At 39.7% G+C, this 22,915-nt stretch overlaps 1 protein-coding gene across 3 annotated transcripts; it reads left to right on the top strand.

The window, feature by feature from the left end:
* Positions 1-3,336: 3,336 nt before the first annotated feature.
* On the top strand, positions 3,337-20,844 carry paqr7a (progestin and adipoQ receptor family member VII, a). Of its 3 annotated transcripts, none has more exons than XR_004558253.1 (2): positions 3,337-3,474; positions 20,634-20,844. XR_004558253.1 is itself a non-coding variant. In XM_034161305.1 (2 exons), exon 2 carries the CDS (start codon positions 14,232-14,234, stop codon positions 15,294-15,296), a length of 1,065 nt encoding a protein of 354 aa, XP_034017196.1. In that variant the 5' UTR covers positions 3,337-3,474; positions 14,198-14,231; the 3' UTR covers positions 15,297-16,262. The 3 variants fall into 3 exon arrangements, 2 of the variants coding, with proteins under 2 accessions (XP_034017196.1, XP_034017197.1); XM_034161305.1 differs by lacking the exon at positions 20,634-20,844 and adding an exon at positions 14,198-16,262; XM_034161306.1 differs by lacking the exons at positions 3,337-3,474; positions 20,634-20,844 and adding exons at positions 10,102-10,172; positions 14,198-16,262.
* Positions 20,845-22,915: the final 2,071 nt, after the last annotated feature.

Here is a 22,915-nt window from a genome sequence, read left to right as displayed (position 1 = left end):
AAACAACCATAAAAGAAGTTGTCAGAATAGAAGGAGTCAAATAGACAAATGGACAAATGGACAAAACTATGTTTACTGTCAAATAAATACAGTGGAATGGGGCTGTGCAAGGATGCAGATGTACCGTACCTTTCAGTCCGTAGTTTGTGGGAATGGGGGAATATACACACATGCATATATACTAGCGTGTTACCCGTAGGGATCCACGGGCTCTAGATTGGGTCGTGTTTATAAAGTATGTAGCTGACATTTTTCAAGGGTGGTAATAAATTAAGCAAAGTTTCTATAATGAGTTGAAATGATGCATGAGTTCAGAATGTTTTTAGAACCTTAGACCTCAACAGTTTTTAGAAGAACTCAACCCTTTTATTTCCTTTTAATTGTGTAATTTTTTTTATGTTAATTTGCTGTCTTAATGTATTTATAGATTTATTTGGTTCTTGTTATCATATACACACTATTATTAATTTTTATTTATTTATTTTATGATTACTTCTGTTTTGTCATTTGAATTTTAAATGGACCACAATGGAAATAAATGTTTTCACTTTCTTGTGTCATCCATGTATTTTTAATATATTTACAATTATATTATGTACTTACATTGAACTTACTAAATAAAATCACACACATACGCTTTTAATATATAGATGATTTACCACCCCCTGCTGGACTGATATATGACTGACTAATATATGTAGCTTCTCTAAAAATATTACTCCTATTAATGTTCATTTTTGGTGCTGTTCATCCTTGACCCAAAATATATAAACATACCAAATGGCAAATATCAGCTCTCATGTTTCTCCAGCTTGTCTTTTCTGCATTCTCCTGTAAGCAGATGCTTTTAATTTAACAAACCTGTAATATGTATATATATATATATATATATATATATATATATATATATATATATATATATATATATATATATACATATATGTACGTATTCTTCTTCTTGTATATTAGCCAACTGCCGTTTGCATGTGTGTGTGTGTGTGTGTGTGTGTGCGCGCGCATGCGTGTGTTCGATCACACAAAAACCGGGGAGAGCTGACATTTGCTGTTTGATGTGTTTATGCATTATGTATTTGGGTCAAGGATGAATGGCACCAAAACAGAACACTGATAGGACAATGGTTTGGAGAAGCTAAGAATATTAGCCAAATCAACATGCAGGTCCACCTTGAATCTGCTGCGGTGCCCCCAAGTGAAAACAAGGGAGCAGCTGAAGGGTCTTGTGTGTGTGTGTGTGTGTGTGTGTGTGTGTGTGTGAAGTTCTCCAGATTTAAAAATGTTTGTCATTGTTTCATGAAATTTAAATCTTACGAGATGATAGCATTTATTATATTTCCGTTTTTTTGATCGAATTGATCAAATCAAAGTGATCGAACTGAATTTATTAGACACCAATGCAACAAAATTTCACTCAGATACAACAAAAATCAAACAAAATAGTCAAAGAAAAAAGACAGTAAGAAAAAAAAAAGAACAATAAACTTCCTTCTTTTTGTGTTAACAAACTGGAGGGGACGGACTTGTCTACGGGTGTCCATTCACTAACTGCATTTCTACTTTTGTAAAACTTAGAAATACGTTAACGTTGTTCGAATTGAGTGTTTTATTGGGATGTCCTCACAGTTTATCGCCAAAGAGACTATTAATTTTCACGGCAGCAAAGAGTTCTCCAGAGATGAAGGAGTTATCTATGGCTGTGGAAATAGTAATGAAGATGGACCCACAGGACCTTCTGGTGCCCCGTGCGCTCCACACCGGCTCCCATTAGATGTGACAGATGATATACTGTGTGAAGGCCAAAAACAAACTACTCAGCAAAAGCAGGCAGAGCCTGAGAAAGGAAGGCACATCGGGCTCATCATCAGAGCCCTGAGGGAATCGAGCTACCTCCATATCTGGCTGGACCACTCCACCCAATTAGGCCAGAAGATGTGCGCTTTAGGGACTGTAACTCTCTGACACCGTGTCCTTTTTAGTCAAGAGGTTTAAAAAGGAAAATGCCAAGTGTTCGCTGGTTTCAAGCTCAGCTCCCTGGACTGCGATGATCCCACCCAGAAATGAAATGAGGCTCTAATTTTACAGACTGTCAGTGTGACTTCAGCAGAAAGGTCGCATCAAAGCGGGGAGAAAGTTTCAGAAGTACAAAGATGGACTGTTCTTGTTAAATTAAGGCACATGTTCAAGAAAATGTAACCTTTGTCAAATACACGTGTAACTACAAAATACACAAACAAACAAATGAGTGGATGAATTCAAAGTAATGCGTTAAAACTATGATATAGTCAAAATCAAGCTGTGAGTGAGACCAGCTCATTCTACAGTCTGAAGAATGTACGTTTGGTTTCAATTGTCATGATGTAGAAGAAAACACTGCCCCCTGGTGGACAGATGGAAGAGTCACTTGCTTTGAAAGAAAACAGCTTTTAGCTGAAGGATGATTATTACTTATTATTAACCAACCTCTTTGCTTTGGTTTTGTCGAGTTCTGACATTTTTTAATTATTGACCTGTGACCTGGATTTTCGGCATTTACCCAGGTTTCTACTAACAACAAACAAAAAAACAAAACAAAAAATAATAATAATAATAAATCAACTTTCTACGTTATACGAATGAGGGGAACAAAAATATCAGTTTTATTTTTCCTTTTAAATTTTTCATGCGTTGTTTATCTCAGTTTCAACTTTCAGCTTTTTGTCAACTTCCATACACAGGATTAATCAGACGACAATAGCAGTAACATTTTGTCCACTTTCACAGAACTGATCTTTTTTGTGTCCCGCCTTATGTTGTCTTAATGTTGACGCCCAAATATCAAGTTTTTCCTCTGAAAAACCTCCTTCTTCCTGATCTAACATAAGATGTCGAGCACGACACAAGTCAAACAAAACTGCTTTTCCACTACGTTTTCAAAATAAAATTTCTGAGAAAACAAAACAAAACAAAGAAAAGCAGAAATATTATTTGCCTCCAATGTCTAAAAATCCAACTCTGGAGACTAAACGACTGAGTAACATGTAACACAATTACCACACATAAGATCATATCAATATTTTTAAGTGATTAATTTGCATACACATGTCTATACAGCCTAAAGAACGATGACTGAACACTGAACACCTACTGAACAAAACTTCGAAATAGTTAGGGTTTAAAGTTTTTTTTCATGATTTCATATATGTCCAATTTAAATACTTCGATCTAAGTGTAAAAATTAGAATTTTATTTGTTCAAGCGGGTTTTAACTTCCATTGCGTTGCTTTTATTCTCAAGTCGAAGTCATAACACTTCTGGTTCTGTGGAGATTTCGAGGAGCTTGATGTGAGTGTCGCTTTCGTAAACGACCGACTTTACTATAAGATTTTTCAATTGGGTAATTTTCTTTTTCTTTTCATTTCTTTTACTTTTCTTTTTAATCCAGGCGTCTGAGGTGCAAAAAAAAGCAGAAACTACAAGGTGAGAGATTATCATTTTCCTTAAGAGAAACTAAAGTGAAAGTGAGGCGACTTGTTTGGGTTATCAGACGGTGTCTTTCTCTCTTTTTCCCCCTTTTCCTTCTTTTTCTTGGTTTTATTTTATTGTCCGAACTTCAGAGCAGTTTGACAGATTGACCTGTAGATAAATTAACCAGCCTGAGTGACCAAACCTCCTAAAGTCATTTTAATGTAGAGCGCTCTGTCTCATCAGGGGCGGCAACAGAAAAAAGATCAAGGGGGCCGTGAGGGCCACCGGAAAACAAAACCACACGTATTCGTGTTTAACCACTACAGGGTTTTCAGTGGTGAGTGCTGCTGGGAAGGAAAAACTCCCTTTTAACAAGAAGAAACCTCCAGCAGAACCAGGCTCAGGGAGGGGCAGTCTTCTGCTGGGACTGGTTGGGGCTGAGGGAGAGAACCAGGAAAAAGACATGCTGTGGAGGGGAGCAGAGATCAATCACTAATGATTAAATGCAGAGTGGTGCATACAGAGCAAAAAGAGAAAGAAACAGTGCATCATGGGAACCCCCCAGCAGTCTACGTCTATAGCAGCATAACTAAGGGATGGTTCAGGGTCACCTGATCCAGCCCTAACTATAAGCTTTAGCAAAAAGGAAAGTTTTAAGCCTAATCTTAAAAGTAGAGAGGGTGTCTGTCTCCCTGATCTGAATTGGGAGCTGGTTCCACAGGAGAGGAGCCTGAAAGCTGAAGGCTCTGCCTCCCATTCTACTCTTACAAACCCTAGGAACTACAAGTAAGCCTGCAGTCTGAGAGCGAAGCGCTCTATTGGGGTGATATGGTACTACGAGGTCCCTAAGATAAGATGGGACCTGATTATTCAAAACCTTATAAGTAAGAAGAAGAATTTTAAATTCTATTTTAGAATTAACAGGAAGCCAATGAAGAGAGGCCAATATGGGTGAGATATGCTCTCTCCTTCTAGTCCCCGTCAGTACTCTAGCTGCAGCATTTTGAATTAACTGAAGGCTTTTTAGGGAACTTTTAGGACAACCTGATAATAATGAATTACAATAGTCCAGCCTAGAGGAAATAAATGCATGAATTAGTTTTTCAGCATCACTCTGAGACAAGACCTTTCTGATTTTAGAGATATTGCGTAAATGCAAAAAAGCAGTCCTACATATTTGTTTAATATGCGCTTTGAATGACATATCCTGATCAAAATGACTCCAAGATTTCTCACAGTATTACTAGAGGTCAGGGTAATGCCATCCAGAGTAAGGATCTGGTTAGACACCATGTTTCTAAGATTTGTGGGGCCAAGTACAATAACTTCAGTTTTATCTGAGTTTAAAAGCAGGAAATTAGAGGTCATCCATGTCTTTATGTCTGTAAGACAATCCTGCAGTTTAGCTAATTGGTGTGTGTCCTCTGGCTTCATGGATAGATAAAGCTGGGTATCATCTGCATAACAATGAAAATTTAAGCAATACCGTCTAATAATACTGCCTAAGGGAAGCATGTATAAAGTGAATAAAATTGGTCCTAGCACAGAACCTTCTGGAACTCCATAATTAACTTTAGTCTGTGAAGAAGATTCCCCATTTACATGAACAAATTGTAATCTATTAGACAAATATGATTCAAACCACCGCAGCGCAGTGCCTTTAATACCTATGGCATGCTCTAATCTCTGTAATAAAATTTTATGGTCAACAGTATCAAAAGCAGCACTGAGGTCTAACAGAACAAGCACAGAGACGAGTCCACTGTCCGAGGCCATAAGAAGATCATTTGTAACCTTCACTAATGCTGTTTCTGTACTATGATGAATTCTAAAACCTGACTGAAACTCTTCAAATAGACCATTCCTCTGCAGATGATCAGTTAGCTGTTTTACAACTACCCTTTCAAGAATTTTTGAGAGAAAAGGAAGGTTGGAGATTGGCCTATAATTAGCTAAGATAGCTGGGTCAAGTGATGGCTTTTTAAGTAATGGTTTAATTACTGCCACCTTAAAAGCCTGTGGTACATAGCCAACTAACAAAGATAGATTGATCATATTTAAGATCGAAGCATTAAATAATGGTAGGGCTTCCTTGAGCAGCCTGGTAGGAATGGGGTCTAATAAACATGTTGATGGTTTGGATGAAGTAACTAATGAAAATAACTCAGACAGAACAATCGGAGAGAAAGAGTCTAACCAAATACCGGCATCACTGAAAGCAGCCAAAGATAACGATACGTCTTTGGGATGGTTATGAGTAATTTTTTCTCTAATAGTTAAAGTTTTGTTAGCAAAGAAAGTCATGAAGTCATTACTAGTTAAAGTTAATGGAATACTCAGCTCAATAGAGCTCTGACTCTTTGTCAGCCTGGCTACAGTGCTGAAAAGAAACCTGGGGTTGTTCTTATTTTCTTCAATTAGTGATGAGTAGAAAGATGTCCTAGCTTTACGGAGGGCTTTTTTATAGAGCAACAGACTCTTTTTCCAGGCTAAGTGAAGATCTTCTAAATTAGTGAGACGCCATTTCCTCTCCAACTTACGGGTTATCTGCTTTAAGCTACGAGTTTGTGAGTTATACCACGGAGTCAGGCACTTCTGATTTAATGCTCTCTTTTTTAGAGGAGCTACAGCATCCAAAGTTGTCTTCAATGAGGATGTAAAACTATTGACGAGATACTCTATCTCACTTACAGAGTTTAGGTAGCTACTCTGCACTGTGTTGGTATATGGCATTAGAGAACATAAAGAAGGAATCATATCCTTAAACCTAGTTACAGCGCTTTCTGAAAGACTTCTAGTGTAATGAAACTTATTCCCCACTGCTGGGTAGTCCATCAGAGTAAATGTAAATGTTATTAAGAAATGATCAGACAGAAGGGAGTTTTCAGGGAATACTGTTAAGTCTTCTATTTCCATACCATAAGTCAGAACAAGATCTAAGATATAATTAAAGTGGTGGGTGGACTCATTTACTTTTTGAGCAAAGCATCTGTGTGGATGTTAAAATCGCCCACTATAATTATCTTATCTGAGCTAAGCACTAAGTCAGACAAAAGGTCTGAAAATTCACAGAGAAACTCACAGTAACGACCAGGTGGACGATAGATAATAACAAATAAAACTGGTTTTTGGGACTTCCAATTTGGATGGACAAGACTAAGAGTCAAGCTTTCAAATGAATTAAAGCTCTGTCTGGATTTTTGATTAATTAATAAGCTGGAATGGAAGATTGCTGCTAATCCTCCGCCCCGGCCCGTGCTACGAGCATTCTGACAGTTAGTGTGACTCGGGGGTGTTGACTCATTTAAACTAACATATTCATCCTGCTGTAACCAGGTTTCTGTAAGGCAGAATAAATCAATATGTTGATCAATTATTATATCATTTACCAACAGGGACTTAGAAGAGAGAGACCTAATGTTTAATAGACCACATTTAACTGTTTTAGTCTGTGGTGCAGTTGAAGGTGCTATATTATTTTTCTTTTTGAATTTTTATGCTTAAATAGATTTTTGCTGGTTATTGGTAGTCTGGGAGCAGGCACCGTCTCTACGGGGATGGGGTAATGAGGGGATGGCAGGGGGAGAGAAGCTGCAGAGAGGTGTGTAAGACTACAACTCTGCTTCCTGGTCCCAACAATGGTTAGTCACGGTTTGGAGGATTTAAGAAAATTGGCCAGATTTCTAGAAATGAGAGCTGCTCCATCCAAAGTGGGATGGATGCCGTCTCTCCTAACAAGACCAGGTTTTCCCCAGAAGCTTTGCCAATTATCTATGAAGCCCACCTCATTTTTTGGACACCACTCAGACAGCCAGCAATTCAAGGAGAACATGCGGCTAAACATGTCACTCCCGGTCTGATTGGGGAGGGGCCCAGAGAAAACTACAGAGGTCCGACATTGTTTTTGCAAAGTTACACACCGATTTAATGTTAATTTTAGTGACCTCCGATTGGCGTAACCGGGTGTCATTACTGCCGACGTGAATTACAATCTTACCAAATTTACGCTTAGCCTTAGCCAGCAGTTTCAAATTTCCTTCAATGTCGCCTGCTCTGGCCCCCGGAAGACAATTGACTATGGTTGCTGGTGTCGCTAACTTCACATTTCGCAAAACAGAGTCGCCAATAACCAGAGTTTGATCCTCAGCGGGTGTGTCGTCGAGTGGGGAAAACGGTTAGAAATGTGAACGGGTTGGCGGTGTACACGGGGCTTCTGTTTAGGGCTACGCTTCCTCCTCACAGTCACCCAGTCGGCCTGCTTTCCCGGCTGCTCGGGATCTGCCAGGGGGTAACTAACGGCGGCTAAGCTACCTTGGTCCGCACCGACTACAGGGGCCTGGCTAGCTGTAGAATTTTCCACGGTGCGGAGCCGAGTCTCCAATTCGCCCAGCCTGGCCTCCAAAGCTACGAATAAGCTACACTTATTACAAGTACCGTTACTGCTAAAGGAGGCCGAGGAATAACTAAACATTTCACACCCAGAGCAGAAAAGTGCGGGAGAGACAGGAGAAGCCGCCATGCTAAATCGGCTAAGAGCTAGTAGCTACGCTAAGCTAGCGGATTCCTAAAAACACGCAAAGTGAATAATGTGTAAATAATTTAGAGGTGATTCAGCAGAAGGAGTGCTTTAGTTAAGGCACGTAAAGATTACACTGGGAAACAAATCGTAATCTAGATAACTAGATCAATCTAACTGCGCAGATTAAACAGCTAACAGATACAGAAAAACACCGCTGTGCTCCGGAACAGGAAGTGATACAATACCGCAGTGAGAGCCAACCACCAGTAGAGGCAAGCAAGAGAGCTGTCTATGTCTATAACAATGAACATACATAAATAAATACATACATACATACAGAAATAAATGTTTCCTGTGAACACCTAGTGACTCTTACACCTCCACTTCATCCCTGTCTTATTTAAGTTTAATGGCAGTTTGTTTCGGTCAAACCATATTTTCTATTGAGGCTTTTTAGGTTTCAAATCCTACAAAACTTTGGAGAGGTCGCCGCGCTGCGAGATCTCAGTAACATTGAGAACTGCATTGAGACGCTCTGATCACGCTGCACTTTAACCGCTGCACACAGACAACACCATTAACATCGCAACATAAAACTATTTTTATTTTGTGCCTAAAACTCTTGTGAATATATTCTCTGGGTTTATAGACGTTGTTATTGTGTTTGTTTTATGTAAACGTGAGAATCACAGTCTGTCTCTCCGTTATTTTTAAAGGGAGCTGCTGTGAGCTACAATCGCTTCCTGTTCATGTCGTTCTGGGGGAAAGTGAAGTTTGCTCTTTAACGTCTTGATTATTGTTCTTTACAACACTGTTTGTCCTCTTTGTTCCAGACTAATATATATGTCTGAAATTCGGTTTGCGTTTATTAAATTCCACGCAGATTAAACGTAGCAGACACGGATTATTTGTTATAATTGTTTTAGCAAGTTTTTAGGGTATCATGCAGCAGTCTCTTATTAGCGTGATGAAAAGCATAAAAAAATTACATTTTTGTAGTATAATATTAATTTACAATTGTCATCATGTTGATTCTCTATGTTGTTTTGACTGCAGCGACTCTGGTGTGCAAGGGATTATGGGATACATGAAAACCCAGAATGTGTTAATTTCTTCAGTGATTTCCTCCAGAACTATCTGCAAAGCTAGAAAACTGCTGCATCCTAGTAAGAGCAGAATACTACTGGAATGAATCTGAATAAGAAAGTTTTTTTTTTTTTTTCCTCACTAAATGGATGCTGCACTCACTGCAGTTTATCGTCTGGAATAGTCCCAGATTGCATTTCAGAGCTTCTAGTATTCAAACATTTTCATGCAGGTGGTGTTGGGGATTAATTTTGTGTTTCAGCTTTTTTGTTTTTCACCACTTTCATCCCTGAATATGTCAATTGTGAGTCACTTTTGTGCGGATTAAAGTCACTAACTGGGACTCCTGTATTGTAAAGAGACGAGAATCGTCGTCCGTTCTGTTCACACAGCTCCAAATGCTGCGCGGCTCTCTGCCGAGTCAAGTTAGAACGATAGAGTCCAGTCTGAATTAATAACTTCAAAGCGAAACACCGTTTTGTTTATTTTTATTTATGTCCAGAGATCAAGGATACAGTGACCAATTTCATATTTATTTACTTTAAGACAATTAAATACATAGAAAACCTGTAAAGCCTACTTTTAGTGCAAAATTCACGAGGTATCGATAAGGGAATTGATAAGCAGTCAGATCGATAAGCAGAATCGATAATGGCATCAATATCGATAAAATCTTATCAATACCCATCCCTACTTGCATTGTTGACGTATTAATTTAAAAACACATCCTAAAGCTCTCAAACATGATAACTTACATTTAACCTAAAAGAATACAGATCCACATTTGTATTGAAGTGCTATCGCAGTAATTAGCCGCCGAATCACAGCAGGATGCGACACCACTGAGCTAATTGCAAGAGTTGACATTTAAATGAATTAGTATGAGATTTCACAGATTGGATGTTGGCCTACGATGATTTTAAATCTATTCATTCATTTTCTGAACCTTTTTTTTCCCATTAAGGGTCACGAGGGCTGGAGCCTATGCTAGCAGTCATTAGCGAAGAGGCCAAAAGAATGTTTAGATGTTCATATTGTCATGCAGTAGAAAAAGTCACATGACATAGTTCAGCTCTGCGCCTGCTTCACTCAACGAGTTGTGAAGGTGAAGAACTTTATGTGAGAACCAGTTCTTTTGTCCCGACCCTGGTTAATGTATTTGCCGATTAGCAGACAAATAATGCCCTAGTTTAATGACACATCAATCAATTTTGCATTTACTCATCAAGATTTTTTAAAAACTTTTTAAATTTGCTGATCTTGACATTATATTTATTTATTAATTGCCACTTTTACTGATCAAGATTTTTGTTTGTTTGCTTGTTTTTGCTGCATTTAAACTGCAGCTAAACTGCAGGATTGTCTTACAGACATAAAGACATGGATAACCTCTAATTTCCTGCTTTAAAACTCAGATAAAACTGAAGTTATTGTACTTGGCCCCACAAATCTTAGAAACATGGTGTCTAACCAGATCCTTACTCTGGATGGCATTACCCTGACCTCTAGTAATACTGTGAGAAATCTTGGAGTCATTTTTGATCAGGATATGTCCTTCAATGCGCATATTAAACAAATATGTAGGACTGCTTTTTTGCATTTGCGCAATATCTCTAAAATTAGAAAGGTCTTGTCTCAGAGTGATGCTGAAAAACTAATTCATGTATTTATTTCCTCTAGGCTGGACTATTGTAATTCATTATTATCAGGTTGTCCTAAAAGCTCCCTGAAAAGCCTTCAGTTAATTCAAAATGCTGCAGCTAGAGTACTAACGGGGACTAGAAGGAGAGAGCATATCTCACCCATATTGGCCTCTCTTCATTGGCTCCCTGTTAATTCTAGAATAGAATTTAAAATTCTTCTTCTTACTTATAAGCTTTTGAATAATCAGGTACCATATCACCCCAATAGAGCGCTTCGCTCTCAGACTGCAGGCTTACTTCTAGTTCCTAGGGTTTGTAAGAGTAGAATGGGAGGCAGAGCCTTCAGCTTTCAGGCTCCTCTCCTGTGGAACCAGCTCCCAATTCAGATCAGGGAGACAGACACCCTCTCTACTTTTAAGATTAAGCTTAAAACTTTCCTTTTTGCTAAAGCTTATACAACGCCTGGCAAAAATTATGGAATCACCGGCCTCGGAGGATGTTCATTCAGTTGTTTAATTTTGTAGAAAAAAAGCAGATCACAGACATGACACAAAACTAAAGTAATTTCAAATGGCAACTTTCTGGCTTTAAGAAACACTATAAGAAATCAAGAAAAAAAGATTGTGGCAGTCAGTAACGGTTACTTTTTTAGACCAAGCAGAGGAAAAAAATATGGAATCACTCAATTCTGAGGAAAAAAATATGGAATCACCCCCAAAACTAACACCTGCATCATATCAGATCTGCTCGTTAGTCTGCATCTAAAAAGGAGTGAACACACCTTGGAGAGCTGTTGCACCAAGTGGACTGACATGAATCATGGCTCCAACACGAGAGATGTCAATTGAAACAAAGGAGAGGATTATCAAACTCTTAAAAGAGGGTAAATCATCACGCAATGTTGCAAAAGATGTTGGTTGTTCACAGTCAGCTGTGTCTAAACTCTGGACCAAATACAAACAACATGGGAAGGTTGTTAAAGGCAAACATACTGGTAGACCAAGGAAGACATCAAAGCGTCAAGACAGAAAACTTAAAGCCATATGTCGCAAAAATCGAAAAATGTACAACAAAACAAATGAGGAACGAATGGGAGGAAACTGGAGTCAACGTCTGTGACCGAACTGTATGAAACCGCCTAAAGGAAATGGGATTTACATACAGAAAAGCTAAACGAAAGGCATCATTAACACCTAAAGAGAAAAAAACAAGGTTACAATGGGCTAAGGAAAAGCAGTTGTGGACTGTGGATGACTGGATGAAAGTCATATTCAGTGATGAATCTCGAATCTGCATTGGGCAAGGTGATGATGCTGGAACTTTTGTTTGGTGCCTTTCCAATGAGATTTATAAAGATGACTGCCTGAAGAGAACATGTAAATTTCCACAGTCATTGATGATATGGGGCTGCATGTCAGGTAAAGGCACTGGGGAGATGGCTGTCATTACATCATCAATAAATGCACAAGTTTATGTTGATATTTTGGACAATTGAAAGGATGTTTGGGGATGATGAAATCATTTTTCAAGATGATAATGCATCTTGTCATAGAGCAAAAACTGCAAAAACATTCCTTGCAAAAAGACACATAGGGTCAATGTCATGGGGTCAATGTCAACAAGCAGATCTGATTTGATGCAGGTGTTAATTTGGGGGATGAAAATTTACAGGGTGATTCCATAATTTTTTCCTCAGAATTGAGTGACTCCATATTTTTTTCCTCTGCTTGGTCTAAAAAAGTAACCGTTACTGACTGCCACAATCTTTTTTTCTTGATTTCTTATAGTGTTTCTTAAAGCCAGAAAGTTGCCATTTGAAATGACTTTAGTTTTGTGTCATGTCTGTGATCTGCTTTTTTTTCTACAAAATTAAACAACTGAATGAACATCCTCTGAGGCCGGTGATTCCATAATTTTTGCCAGGGGTTGTAGTTAGGGCTGGATCAGGTGACCCTGAACCATCCCTTAGTTATGCTGCTATAGACTTAGACTGCTGGGGGGGTTCCCATGATGCACTGAGTGTTTCTTTCTCTTTTTGCTCTGTATGCATCACTCTGCATTTAATCATTAGTGATTGATCTCTGCTCCCCTCCACAGCATGTCTTTTTCCTGGTTCTCTCCCTCAGCCCCAACCAGTCCCAGCAGAAGACTGCCCCTCCCTGAGCCTGGTTCTGCTGGAGGTTTCTTCCTGTTAAAAGGGAGTTTTTCCTTCCCACTGTCGCCAAGTGCATGCTCACAGGGGGTCGTTTTGACCGTTGGGGTTTTTCCGTAATTATTGTGTGGCTTTTGCCTTACAATATAAAGCGCCTTGGGGCAACTGTTTGTTGTGATTTGGTGCTATATAAATAAAATTGATTTGATTTGATTTACTGATCAATATATTTTTTTTGTTTTTTTAAATTTACTGATTAACAATTATTGTATTATTATTATATTGTACTTTTTTGGATTCATTGTTAAATAATTTTAGGTTATTTGTTTGTTTGTTCCACTTCTGCAAACTCTTTGGTGATGTGTGTGACATCATTTTGTTTAAAACAGATTTTAAACTGAAGAATAGTTTCAATTACTTTTTAAACAATCTCTCTAATTATGCCAGAAACTGGTTTATTCGAGAAATAGTTTATTTATTTAAAATGGTGACAAACGGAATTTACCATATTTTCCCAAGTGTAAGTCCTGTTTTTTGTTTGTTTGTTTTTCTTTGGGAGGCAGTAGTAGTTTGAAGGTCTTGCAACTTACATACTGAAAAAAAAATCTTGTGTTTGTTATTAATAATTATAATAACTACTTTTATAGGGCTTTCCCAGGATTCAAGGTAGTAAATGCACTTGTCCTGATAATATTAAAGTACTTGGTACCTTAGTTGGCTTTACAAAGGCTTTACAAAAATAATAAAATGACTTATAGTTTGAAAAATTAGCTTTACTCATTTTGTTTTTGGGTTTGTTCATTGTGCACTATTGTTTGTCTGGTTGTGTTTTGAAATTTTAGTTCATTGATTAATTTATATTGTTCATGCATGCTTCTTTTGTATTTGTTTTTATGAGTGTGTGTATGTATGTATATATATATATATTATATATATAGTGTGTGTGTGTATACATTCTTTATTTTTATAGTAAAAAGGGATGGGTATTTATAAGCTTTGCTTCTGCCTCCACCCTTTGGATCACACGGGTATACTGTTAAGTTGTTCTTTTTATGAGTTTTTGTTATTGTTGATTTTTGTGCCGAATAAATAAATTCATTTGTTCATAAACAAAATCATTTCCAATAATAAAACAGTAAATACCAACAGTGCAAAAAGATCCCCAAATAAAGAGTTGATGACACAGAATAAAAGTTGCGACTTATACTCCAGTGCAACTTGTATGGTCCACCCCACCCCACTCCAAAAGAGGATTTTTCTGCCCAGTGCGACTTATACTCCAGAAAATTCCTTCCTTGGCTTGTTTGTCTTTCTGAACATCCACTCTTTTGACAGGAACTACCCCAGTGGTGTCAGTCAGCCGGTAGCCATGACGACGATGGTAATGGAGAGAATTGGACGGCTGTTCATCAGCCTGCAGCAGATCCGACAGGTTCCGCGGATGCTGACCGAGGCGGCGCCCTCCATGCCCAGCACTGTGAGAGACACAGAGGTTCCCTGCCACTTCAGGGAGCAATGCGTCTACACCGGCTATCGACCGCTCCACCAGAATTGGCGCTACTACTTCCTGTCATTGTTCCAGTGCCACAATGAGACCATAAACATCTGGACACACCTGCTGGGGTTTTTAGTCATCTTGGTGAAATTCTGCCAGCTTGCTGAGACTGTGGACTTTGTCACAGATCATCACTCTTGGCCGCTCTTCATGCTGCTGACGTCCTCCTTGATCTACACTTCGTGCAGCACGGCAGCTCACCTGCTTGGGAGTAAGTCTGAGCTCTCTCACTATGTCTTCTACTCTGTGGATTACATCGGGGTGGCACTTTACCAGTATGGCAGCGCCGTGGCTCATTTCTACTACAGCATAGAAGGGAGCTGGCACAGCTATGTGCAAGACATCTTCATGCCGACTGCCGCCGTCCTCAGCTGCCTCTCATGCTTCGGTTGCTGCTACGGAAAATACTGCAACTGCACTTCATCAATGTGGGTGCGTAAGGTGCACCAGGTGGTGCCCGCGACCCTCGCCTATGCCTGGGACATCAGTCCCGTGTTCCACAGATTCTTATCCTGGTCTGCGTCCAGCACAGATCCTGCGATTTCCTTCCACTTTGGCCAAGTAGCTCTCTTTCTCAGCAGTGCCTTCTTCTTCACGTCTCATGTCGTGGAGCGCTGTTTTCCCGGACGGTGTGATTTTGTGGGACAAAGCCATCAGGTATTCCACGTTCTCTTAATTTGTTGCACCCTGGCTCAGATTCATGCAACACACCTGGATTACTTGGGTCGGATGACGGTGTACTCAGGTCTGCACAGGAGCGGCGATGCGGCTCTCTTTGTGGGATTATATGTGATCACTGCGGTTGTGTGTACGAGCATTGCTGTCTTCATATTTAGGAAAGTTAAACGAGTACTCGACTGCAAAGCCAAGTCGAAATAACAGCTTGTGTGCTGAACTGGGAAAAGGGACTTTTTTCTGTAGATTTGTGTTCTATATGCCGACGATATGCACTTTCTCAGAATCATTGTTGCTGACAAGCACAAATGAGCTGGATGTTCTGCATCAGAAATTGATGTGGCCAATCACAAAGTTGAAAATTGAATGACTCAATCACGTGGCTGTGTGTGGGGTTTGGGGACTGGTTCAGTTTTCCTAAAACGGGCTGATAACAGGACTATTCCGCAAGGTACCCTTCTACTACGATCACCCATGATCCTAAAAAGTTAAAAAAACGAGGTGAAACAGCTTAGTCTGGTTTGCCTCCTAACATGCTGCCTTATAAAGTGCAGACCTGGCAACCTGCCCTATAATGAAAGAAAGGAGCTGCACCCTCGGCCAGACGTGATCAAAACTGCAACAAACGCTGGTGTTGCTTCACATTTTTACCCCGATGGAGCACGATCAAGAAGTTACTACGATGCTTCAAAACGTGCCCTGATGTGCTATTTTGAATTAAATGGGATGGAACGGTGCTCTGTGGAATAACCCCGTAATCGAAAGGTTCTACACATGAGTTACATTTTTAGGTGGATCTGGATAAATATAGAATGGATAAGTAACTCACTGGTTTATGCTATTTTAAGCCATAAAATTGTGAATAATTAGGGGCGTGGTTACCTTGAATGACAGCCAGTGTGCCAGATTGAGGACCCGCCACCAGAGGCAGCTAGCTGCTGTTGACCGCGTTTATCGTTTGTGAGTATTTATATCTGGGATAATATGGCTTGATATGTGGGAAACTGTATTAATGGACCATCATAGAAGTATTTGAGGGAAGTTAGTATTTTATTTAAACATTTGTATGTTTGCAATAATTAGCAGTTTGAAGATGTTGGATAAGTGACATTATCACAGCTACTGATACAATATGCAGGTCAAAATTTTTGTTATTCACACGACCCAATCCAGTCGTTATAACAACCAGAGGTCAGTGATTTAAAAAAAACAAAAAAAAACACGAAAAACAAAATGCACTAATCAGTCATCTTAATTCAGGTGATCTCACATGCTAGCCTTGGCCAGCTTCCAAACTTGGAAAAAAGTGGGCTAGTGGAAGCAATATTCTTCGTGCCCACATTCTTCCTCTTTACCCATTTATGGTTGGGCTGGGAGGAGTCATTGCCAAGATGATGACAGCTGGCACTGCTCCTTTAGATTTCCAACCTGCTCTTCAGAAAACCTCCAGGTGATGTCATGGAGGGTTTGTCCAGTACATTATGTGTGTGTGTGTGTCTGTATGTGTGTGTATATATGTATATATATATATATATATATATATATATATATATATATATATATATATATACACGCAACACTTTTGGTTTTGCTCCCATTTTGTATGAGATGAACTCAAAGATCTAAAACTTTTTCCACATACACAATATCACCATTTCCCTCAAATATTGTTCACAAACCAGTCTAAATCTGTGATAGTGAGCACTTCTCCTTTGCTGAGATAATCCATCCCACCTCACAGGTGTGCCATATCAAGATGCTGATTAGACACCATGATTAGTGCACAGGTGTGCCTTAGACTGCCCACAATAAAAGGCCACTCTGAAAGGTGCAGTTTTATCACACAGCACAATGCCACAGATGTCGCAAGATTTGAGGGAGCGTGCAATTGGCATGCTGACAGCAGGAATGTCAACCAGAGCTGTTGCTCGTGTATTGAATGTTCATTTCTCTACCATAAGCCGTCTCCAAAGGCGTTTCACAGAATTTGGCAGTACATACAACCAGCCTCACAACCGCAGACCACGTGTAACCACACCAGCCCAGGACCTCCACATCCAGCATGTTCACCTCCAAGATCGTCTGAGACCAGCCACTCGGACAGCTGCTGAAACAATCGATTTGCATAACCAAAGAATTTCTGCACAAACTGTCAGAAACCGTCTCAGGGAAGCTCATCTGCATGCTCGTCGTCCTCATCGGGATCTCGACCTGACACCAGTTCGTCATCGTAACCGACTTGAGTGGGCAAATGCTCACATTCACTGGCGTTTGGCACGTTGGAGAGGTGTTCTCTTCACGGATGAATCCCGGTTCACACTGTTCAGGGCAGATGGCAGACAGCGTGTGTGGCGTCGTGTGGGTGAGCGGTTTTCTGATGTCAGTGTTGTGGATCGAGTGGCCCATGGTGGCGGTGGGGTTATGGTATGGGCAGGCGTTTGTTATGGACGAACAACACAGGTGCATTTTATTGATGGCATTTTGAATGCACAGAGATACCGTGACGAGATCCTGAGGCCCATTGTTGTGCCATACATCCAAGAACATCACCTCATGTTGCAGCAGGATAATGCACGGCCCCATGTTGCAAGGATCTGTACACAATTCTTGGAAGCTGAAAATGTCCCAGTTCTTGCATGGCCGGCATACTCACCGGACATGTCACCCATTGAGCATGTTTGGGAGGCTCTGGACCGGCGTATACGACAGCGTGTACCAGTTCCTGCCAATATCCAGCAACTTCGCACAGCCATTGAAGAGGAGTGGACCAACATTCCACAGGCCACAATTGACAACCTGATCAACTCTATGCGAAGGAGATGTGTTGCACTGCATGAGGCAAATGGTGGTCACACCAGATACTGACTGGTATCCCCCCCCAATAAAACAAAACTGCACCTTTCAGAGTGGCCTTTTATTGTGGGCAATCTAAGGCACACCTGTGCACTAATCATGGTGTCTAATCAGCATCTTGATATGGCACACCTGTGAGGTGGGATGGATTATCTCAGCAAAGGAGAAGTGCTCACTATCACAGATTTAGACTGGTTTGTGAACAATATTTGAGGGAAATGGTGATATTGTGTATGTGGAAAAAGTTTTAGATCTTTGAGTTCATCTCATACAAAATGCGAGCAAAACCAAAAGTGTTGCGTTTATATTTTTGTTGAGTGTATATATATATATATATTGTATAGAAACACTGGTAGCACTGGAGCCTCTGAGTGCGTTTATCACTTTTGACAATTGCGTGACATGAGAGAAATTTCTTGACACCAAATTGTTTCAAAGGAATAGTGTGGAAATCACCAGGGCACCTGTCGAGGAACTTTAAAGGAATTCACACTAGAGTTTTAAAAAATTGACACGGAATTCATGCATTTTAAGATGAATAAGAACATATGCTGCTGAGGATATTGTTCAATTCCGGCAGGGATTATTTACCCGCTGGTGGAACTCGCACTATTAACTTCAATAAAAGATGCAACCCTCACCGTTGTCGTTCAATGACGTTTTAAAAAGAGAACACATCAGACAAAAGTCGCACTATGGAGTTTCTCTAATCGAGGCCACTTCAGTCTACTTGCCCAAAATACTTCTTTGCCTAAAGTTTGTGTTTCTTCTCACAGAGTTTATCTTCACTGACAGTTTGAACTGACAAATCTGACACAGTCTGGTGGGATGATTATTTTTTAAAATGTGATGAAATGAAATTGAATAATAATCGTGATATGTGAGAAATATTTTAATTGTTTGTTGAGATTATAAAAGTGTGTGTGTGTTTGGGGGGATCAAGGGTTCTGAAAACTTTTTGTGCCACTACATTTTGTATTTATTTCCTGTTGTATGCTGCACTGACTGTTCAGTATGTTATTAATTAGTCTTTTTTGTTTAAAGTATTTTCAAGGCAACAGCTGCCAGTCATGAAGAAACTAAGTTCACCTCTAACACTGGTGAAGTGTTGATTATAATCTGATATATGAGATCGAGTTGGTCTCATTTCTACTGTCAGTGTTGAAGTGCCTCAAAGCTCGACCTCGACCTTAAGTGTGTTTTCACACAGACGTGAAGTGGTCCACATAGAGGATTCTCAAAAGTCTGTGTGAAACACGATTTGCTCCAGGGGTCCAAACTTCCTGTCTTCAACGCAGGTTGACATAACTTAGTGGAGGGTGACATCGTACTGGCAGAGCTCGAAGTTTGGCATTGGTAGCGCACTCCGTGGAGCAGTAGCATAGAGTCGGTGTTTGAAATGTCACGTGTAGTCTATATAAACTCTATCTGTGATTTTGTCACTTGCCACGGGTGCACCATCAAGACAGGTTCTACATAGTCCTTCATGCTCAAGATCCAGACTAGGTGGTGCGTCCAGTCAAGACTCTGGCGTTGGACAGCAGAGGCCGGCGGAAGCAAACAGAGCACTAACGGCTAGAAGTCGACCAATTATTGCCACCGATAATCAGCCAGGCCGATAATTGGTCCATATAATATGAAACTATCAGTCTGCGGTTGAACCCTTATTGGCACTGATTATAATCAGTGCCAATAGTCGGTTGAGCCCTAGTATCCAAAATGGTGACGTACTGGTGGCGGCAAAGCTAAACTCTAGCTAGCGTTTTAACATGAACATCAAAGATTTTAAACTTGTTGAAAATTTTTCTGGGACCACAAGGAACATCAGCTTTGCCCAACTGACATCAATGTAACTCCTACAGAGTCTAGCAGATCTCAGCACTGGTCAACATTAATCAAATTTTCAGTCTCTGTCGGCAAACGCTGAACTAATCGTCAGATAGTGACTGCAGCATAAGGCACTTTAACCCCCCCCCCCAGGCCTTACCTGTTGTCTTCAATGGCTCAGCTTTGACCTTGGTTTTGGTCATGTCATGAAAAATCAAAGTATTTTCGAGTTTTGCTGTTTAAAAATATTATCTTCACAAACAACTTGCACAATATAACGTATTTACATTTTCTTGAATTTCCTTTGATAATACACCATATTTTTGGATATAAAAGTGCTTTTTCTTAGACTTTCTGTGAACATCTGTCTTTCTTTCTTTCTTTTTTTTTTTTAAGTCTTGACCTTGGCCTTGAGTTTCTGGGGCTTGACTACAACACTCTTCCACTAGTGTACCGACAACTACAGAACAGGTCGCTCACATTATTTTGTTGCTTTTTTTGAGCATAGAGGGAGTTTGTGTGTCTCCACGGTGGGTGCCCCATTCACGGACCCTCATTTCTTCCTAATTTACAAAAAGGAGAGAAAGAGATGGATCTGGAAAACTACTAGAGATGTAGCACCTACCCAATGAACAATGCCTATAGAGATAGACCCGTCCTGAACAGTCAGACATCTGGATCAACTTCGAGGAAGCAGATTTACCATTTATCAGCCAATCTGTCAAACACCACCCACAACTTTTACGCTGTGCTGGACATTTTGTAAAATTACAAACTGTTTTATTGCCCTTAAGTAATACTGCAGTTTGGAATAATCCTGAGTGTCTACTTAATATTTAAAAAAATCTTTCTTTTTTTAAGCTTGGATTAACAAAGGAGTATCTCATCCAGATGGACACTTGTTCATACTCTTCACAAGGAGATGTGACGTGTTCCGTGCTGTCTGGAGTGGCACAGCCCGTAAAACACTTCTGGGAAATGTTATCAGTCTTTGTGAAGCTGTTGGTTGCACCATCCCATGCTCCTCTACACTTATCCTGTCAGGAGGAGATCCACCTGTTTTCACCTAATAATCAGCTGTAAGTTACTCCTCATCACTCAAGCTATTGCCAAGAAAATGATCCTTGTGCACTGGAAAACAAATGTGTAAAGATTATGGCCTGGAAGAATCTTCTTGTTGATTACTAATCCATAGAAGAAAATGTCTGCAGTCAAGGAGAACATGAAGACCTCAGAACATCAAGTCCCCTAATTGCATTGCTCCTGCTTATTAAGTAGTGCCAGCGTGCTGCAGCACAGTAGCGCAAACTTGAAGAAGGTTCCTGGTCTTTCATGAAAGATGTATTTGAAAATGAGCAATGCCACTTTTGACTTATTACAGTTACAACTAGAAGCACTCAGAGAGTGCTTCTGAGAGTGCCAATATTACAATTTGAAAATAAATGCACCCGAACGTGATGACAGCTGCAACTGCTTAATGCTAACTTTTAACATTGAAAATGCCATAGACATGCTAACGCGTTAGCATTGTGATTTGGATCACCACTAAAATTTAATCACTTGTTCCTTTTGTCATTTCCAACCACTCCACAAAGTTTCTATAAACAAAAATAAATTTAAGAAATATTACAATTTGAAAATAAATGCACCCGAACGTGATGACAGCTGCAACTGCTTAATGCTAACTTTTAACATTGAAAATGCCATAGACATGCTAACGCGTTAGCATTGTGACCTGGATCACCACTAAAATTTAATCACTTGTTCCTTTTGTCATTTCCAACCACTCCACAAAAAGTTTCTATAAACAAAAATAAATTTAAGAAATATTACAATTTGAAAACAAATGCACCTGAACGTGATGACAGATGCAACTGCTTAATGCTAACTTTTAACATTGAAAATGCCATAGACATGCTAACGCGTTAGCATCAGGATCCAGATCGTGATCCGGATCACCACTAAAATTTAATCACTTGTTCTTCTTGTCATTTCATTTCCAACCACTCCACAAAATTTCATCAAAGTCCGTTCAAAACTTTTTGAGTTATCCTGCTGACAGACAGACAGACAAACAAACCTGACCGAAAACATAACCTCCTTGTCGGCGGTAATTACAATTTATTATGGAATGTGAATGTTTACATTACACAAAGAGTGTACTCCATTACATCGTATCGTTCCATATGAAAAAGTATTCCTGAATTAGTGCAGCAGATAAGAGAATATTTAGAGCAGAATCCTGCAAATGGTGATAAAAGCATCAAACTTGGCAGAAATTGTCCTCAGTCTTCTTTAAAAAAAACCCGATTGGCCACTTCAATTTTCAGTTGGCGTTCAGGTAGAGGTCAATTGAAGGATTATACAGGAGTCAAAATTAAAAGATGCTCCAATCATATTGAAACCTATACCACATTATTTGCCTGATCATAAAGATTCCAAAAAGGTATAGTTTGGACTATCTGTGACTGAATTCTATGGAGTTATGGGATTAAAAACAGCAAGAATGTTGACAAAGGTCAGTGTCAGTTTGTACAGGGGTCAAAAGTTAAAGTTGTTCCAATTTTGGTAAAAATGATGCAAATTACTAGTTGAGTTAACATGGTTCTAAAAAGGAATAGTTTGGACCATGTATCATCCTTATTTATCACGTTATGGGGTAACATATGTCACATGTCATAGAATCCAATAGACGTAGACCTTGTTTGATCTTTTCTTTGGAGACCAAGCATTAAACACTGTCAAAACTATTCCATTTATTAATCCTATTAGCTCAACCAATAATTTCCATCACTTTTTACCAAAATTGGAGCAACTTTAACTTTAGACCCCTGTATAAAATTAAACTGAGCTTTGTCACCATTCTTGCTGTTTTTATCCCGTAACTCCATAGAATTCAGTCACAGATAGTCCAAACCAGGGGTGGGCAATCATGTGCCATGAAGGGCCAAAGCACTGCAGGTTTTCCTTGCTACCAGTCACCTCAGCAGGTGATTTCATTAATGATCAGGTGTTTCAGCAGGTAATTTCAAGACGACCAGGTGTTTATGTTCAAGGTAGAAGCTCATCAGCAACCCACCTGCTGAGGTGATTGGTTGCAAGGAAAACCTGCAGTGTCTCGGCCCTCGTTGCCCACCCCTGGT

Source organism: Thalassophryne amazonica, chromosome 20 (genome assembly GCF_902500255.1).
Source record: "Thalassophryne amazonica chromosome 20, fThaAma1.1, whole genome shotgun sequence".
NCBI lineage: Eukaryota > Metazoa > Chordata > Actinopteri > Batrachoidiformes > Batrachoididae > Thalassophryne > Thalassophryne amazonica.
Note: the sequence above shows the minus strand (reverse complement) of the source record. Positions and strands in the feature narration are given on the sequence as shown.

Excerpts from the sequence above, each read along its gene's own strand:
- paqr7a (XM_034161305.1), top strand. The coding sequence starts at position 14,232 with ATGACGACGATGGTAATGGAGAGAATTGGACGGCTGTTCATCAGCCTG.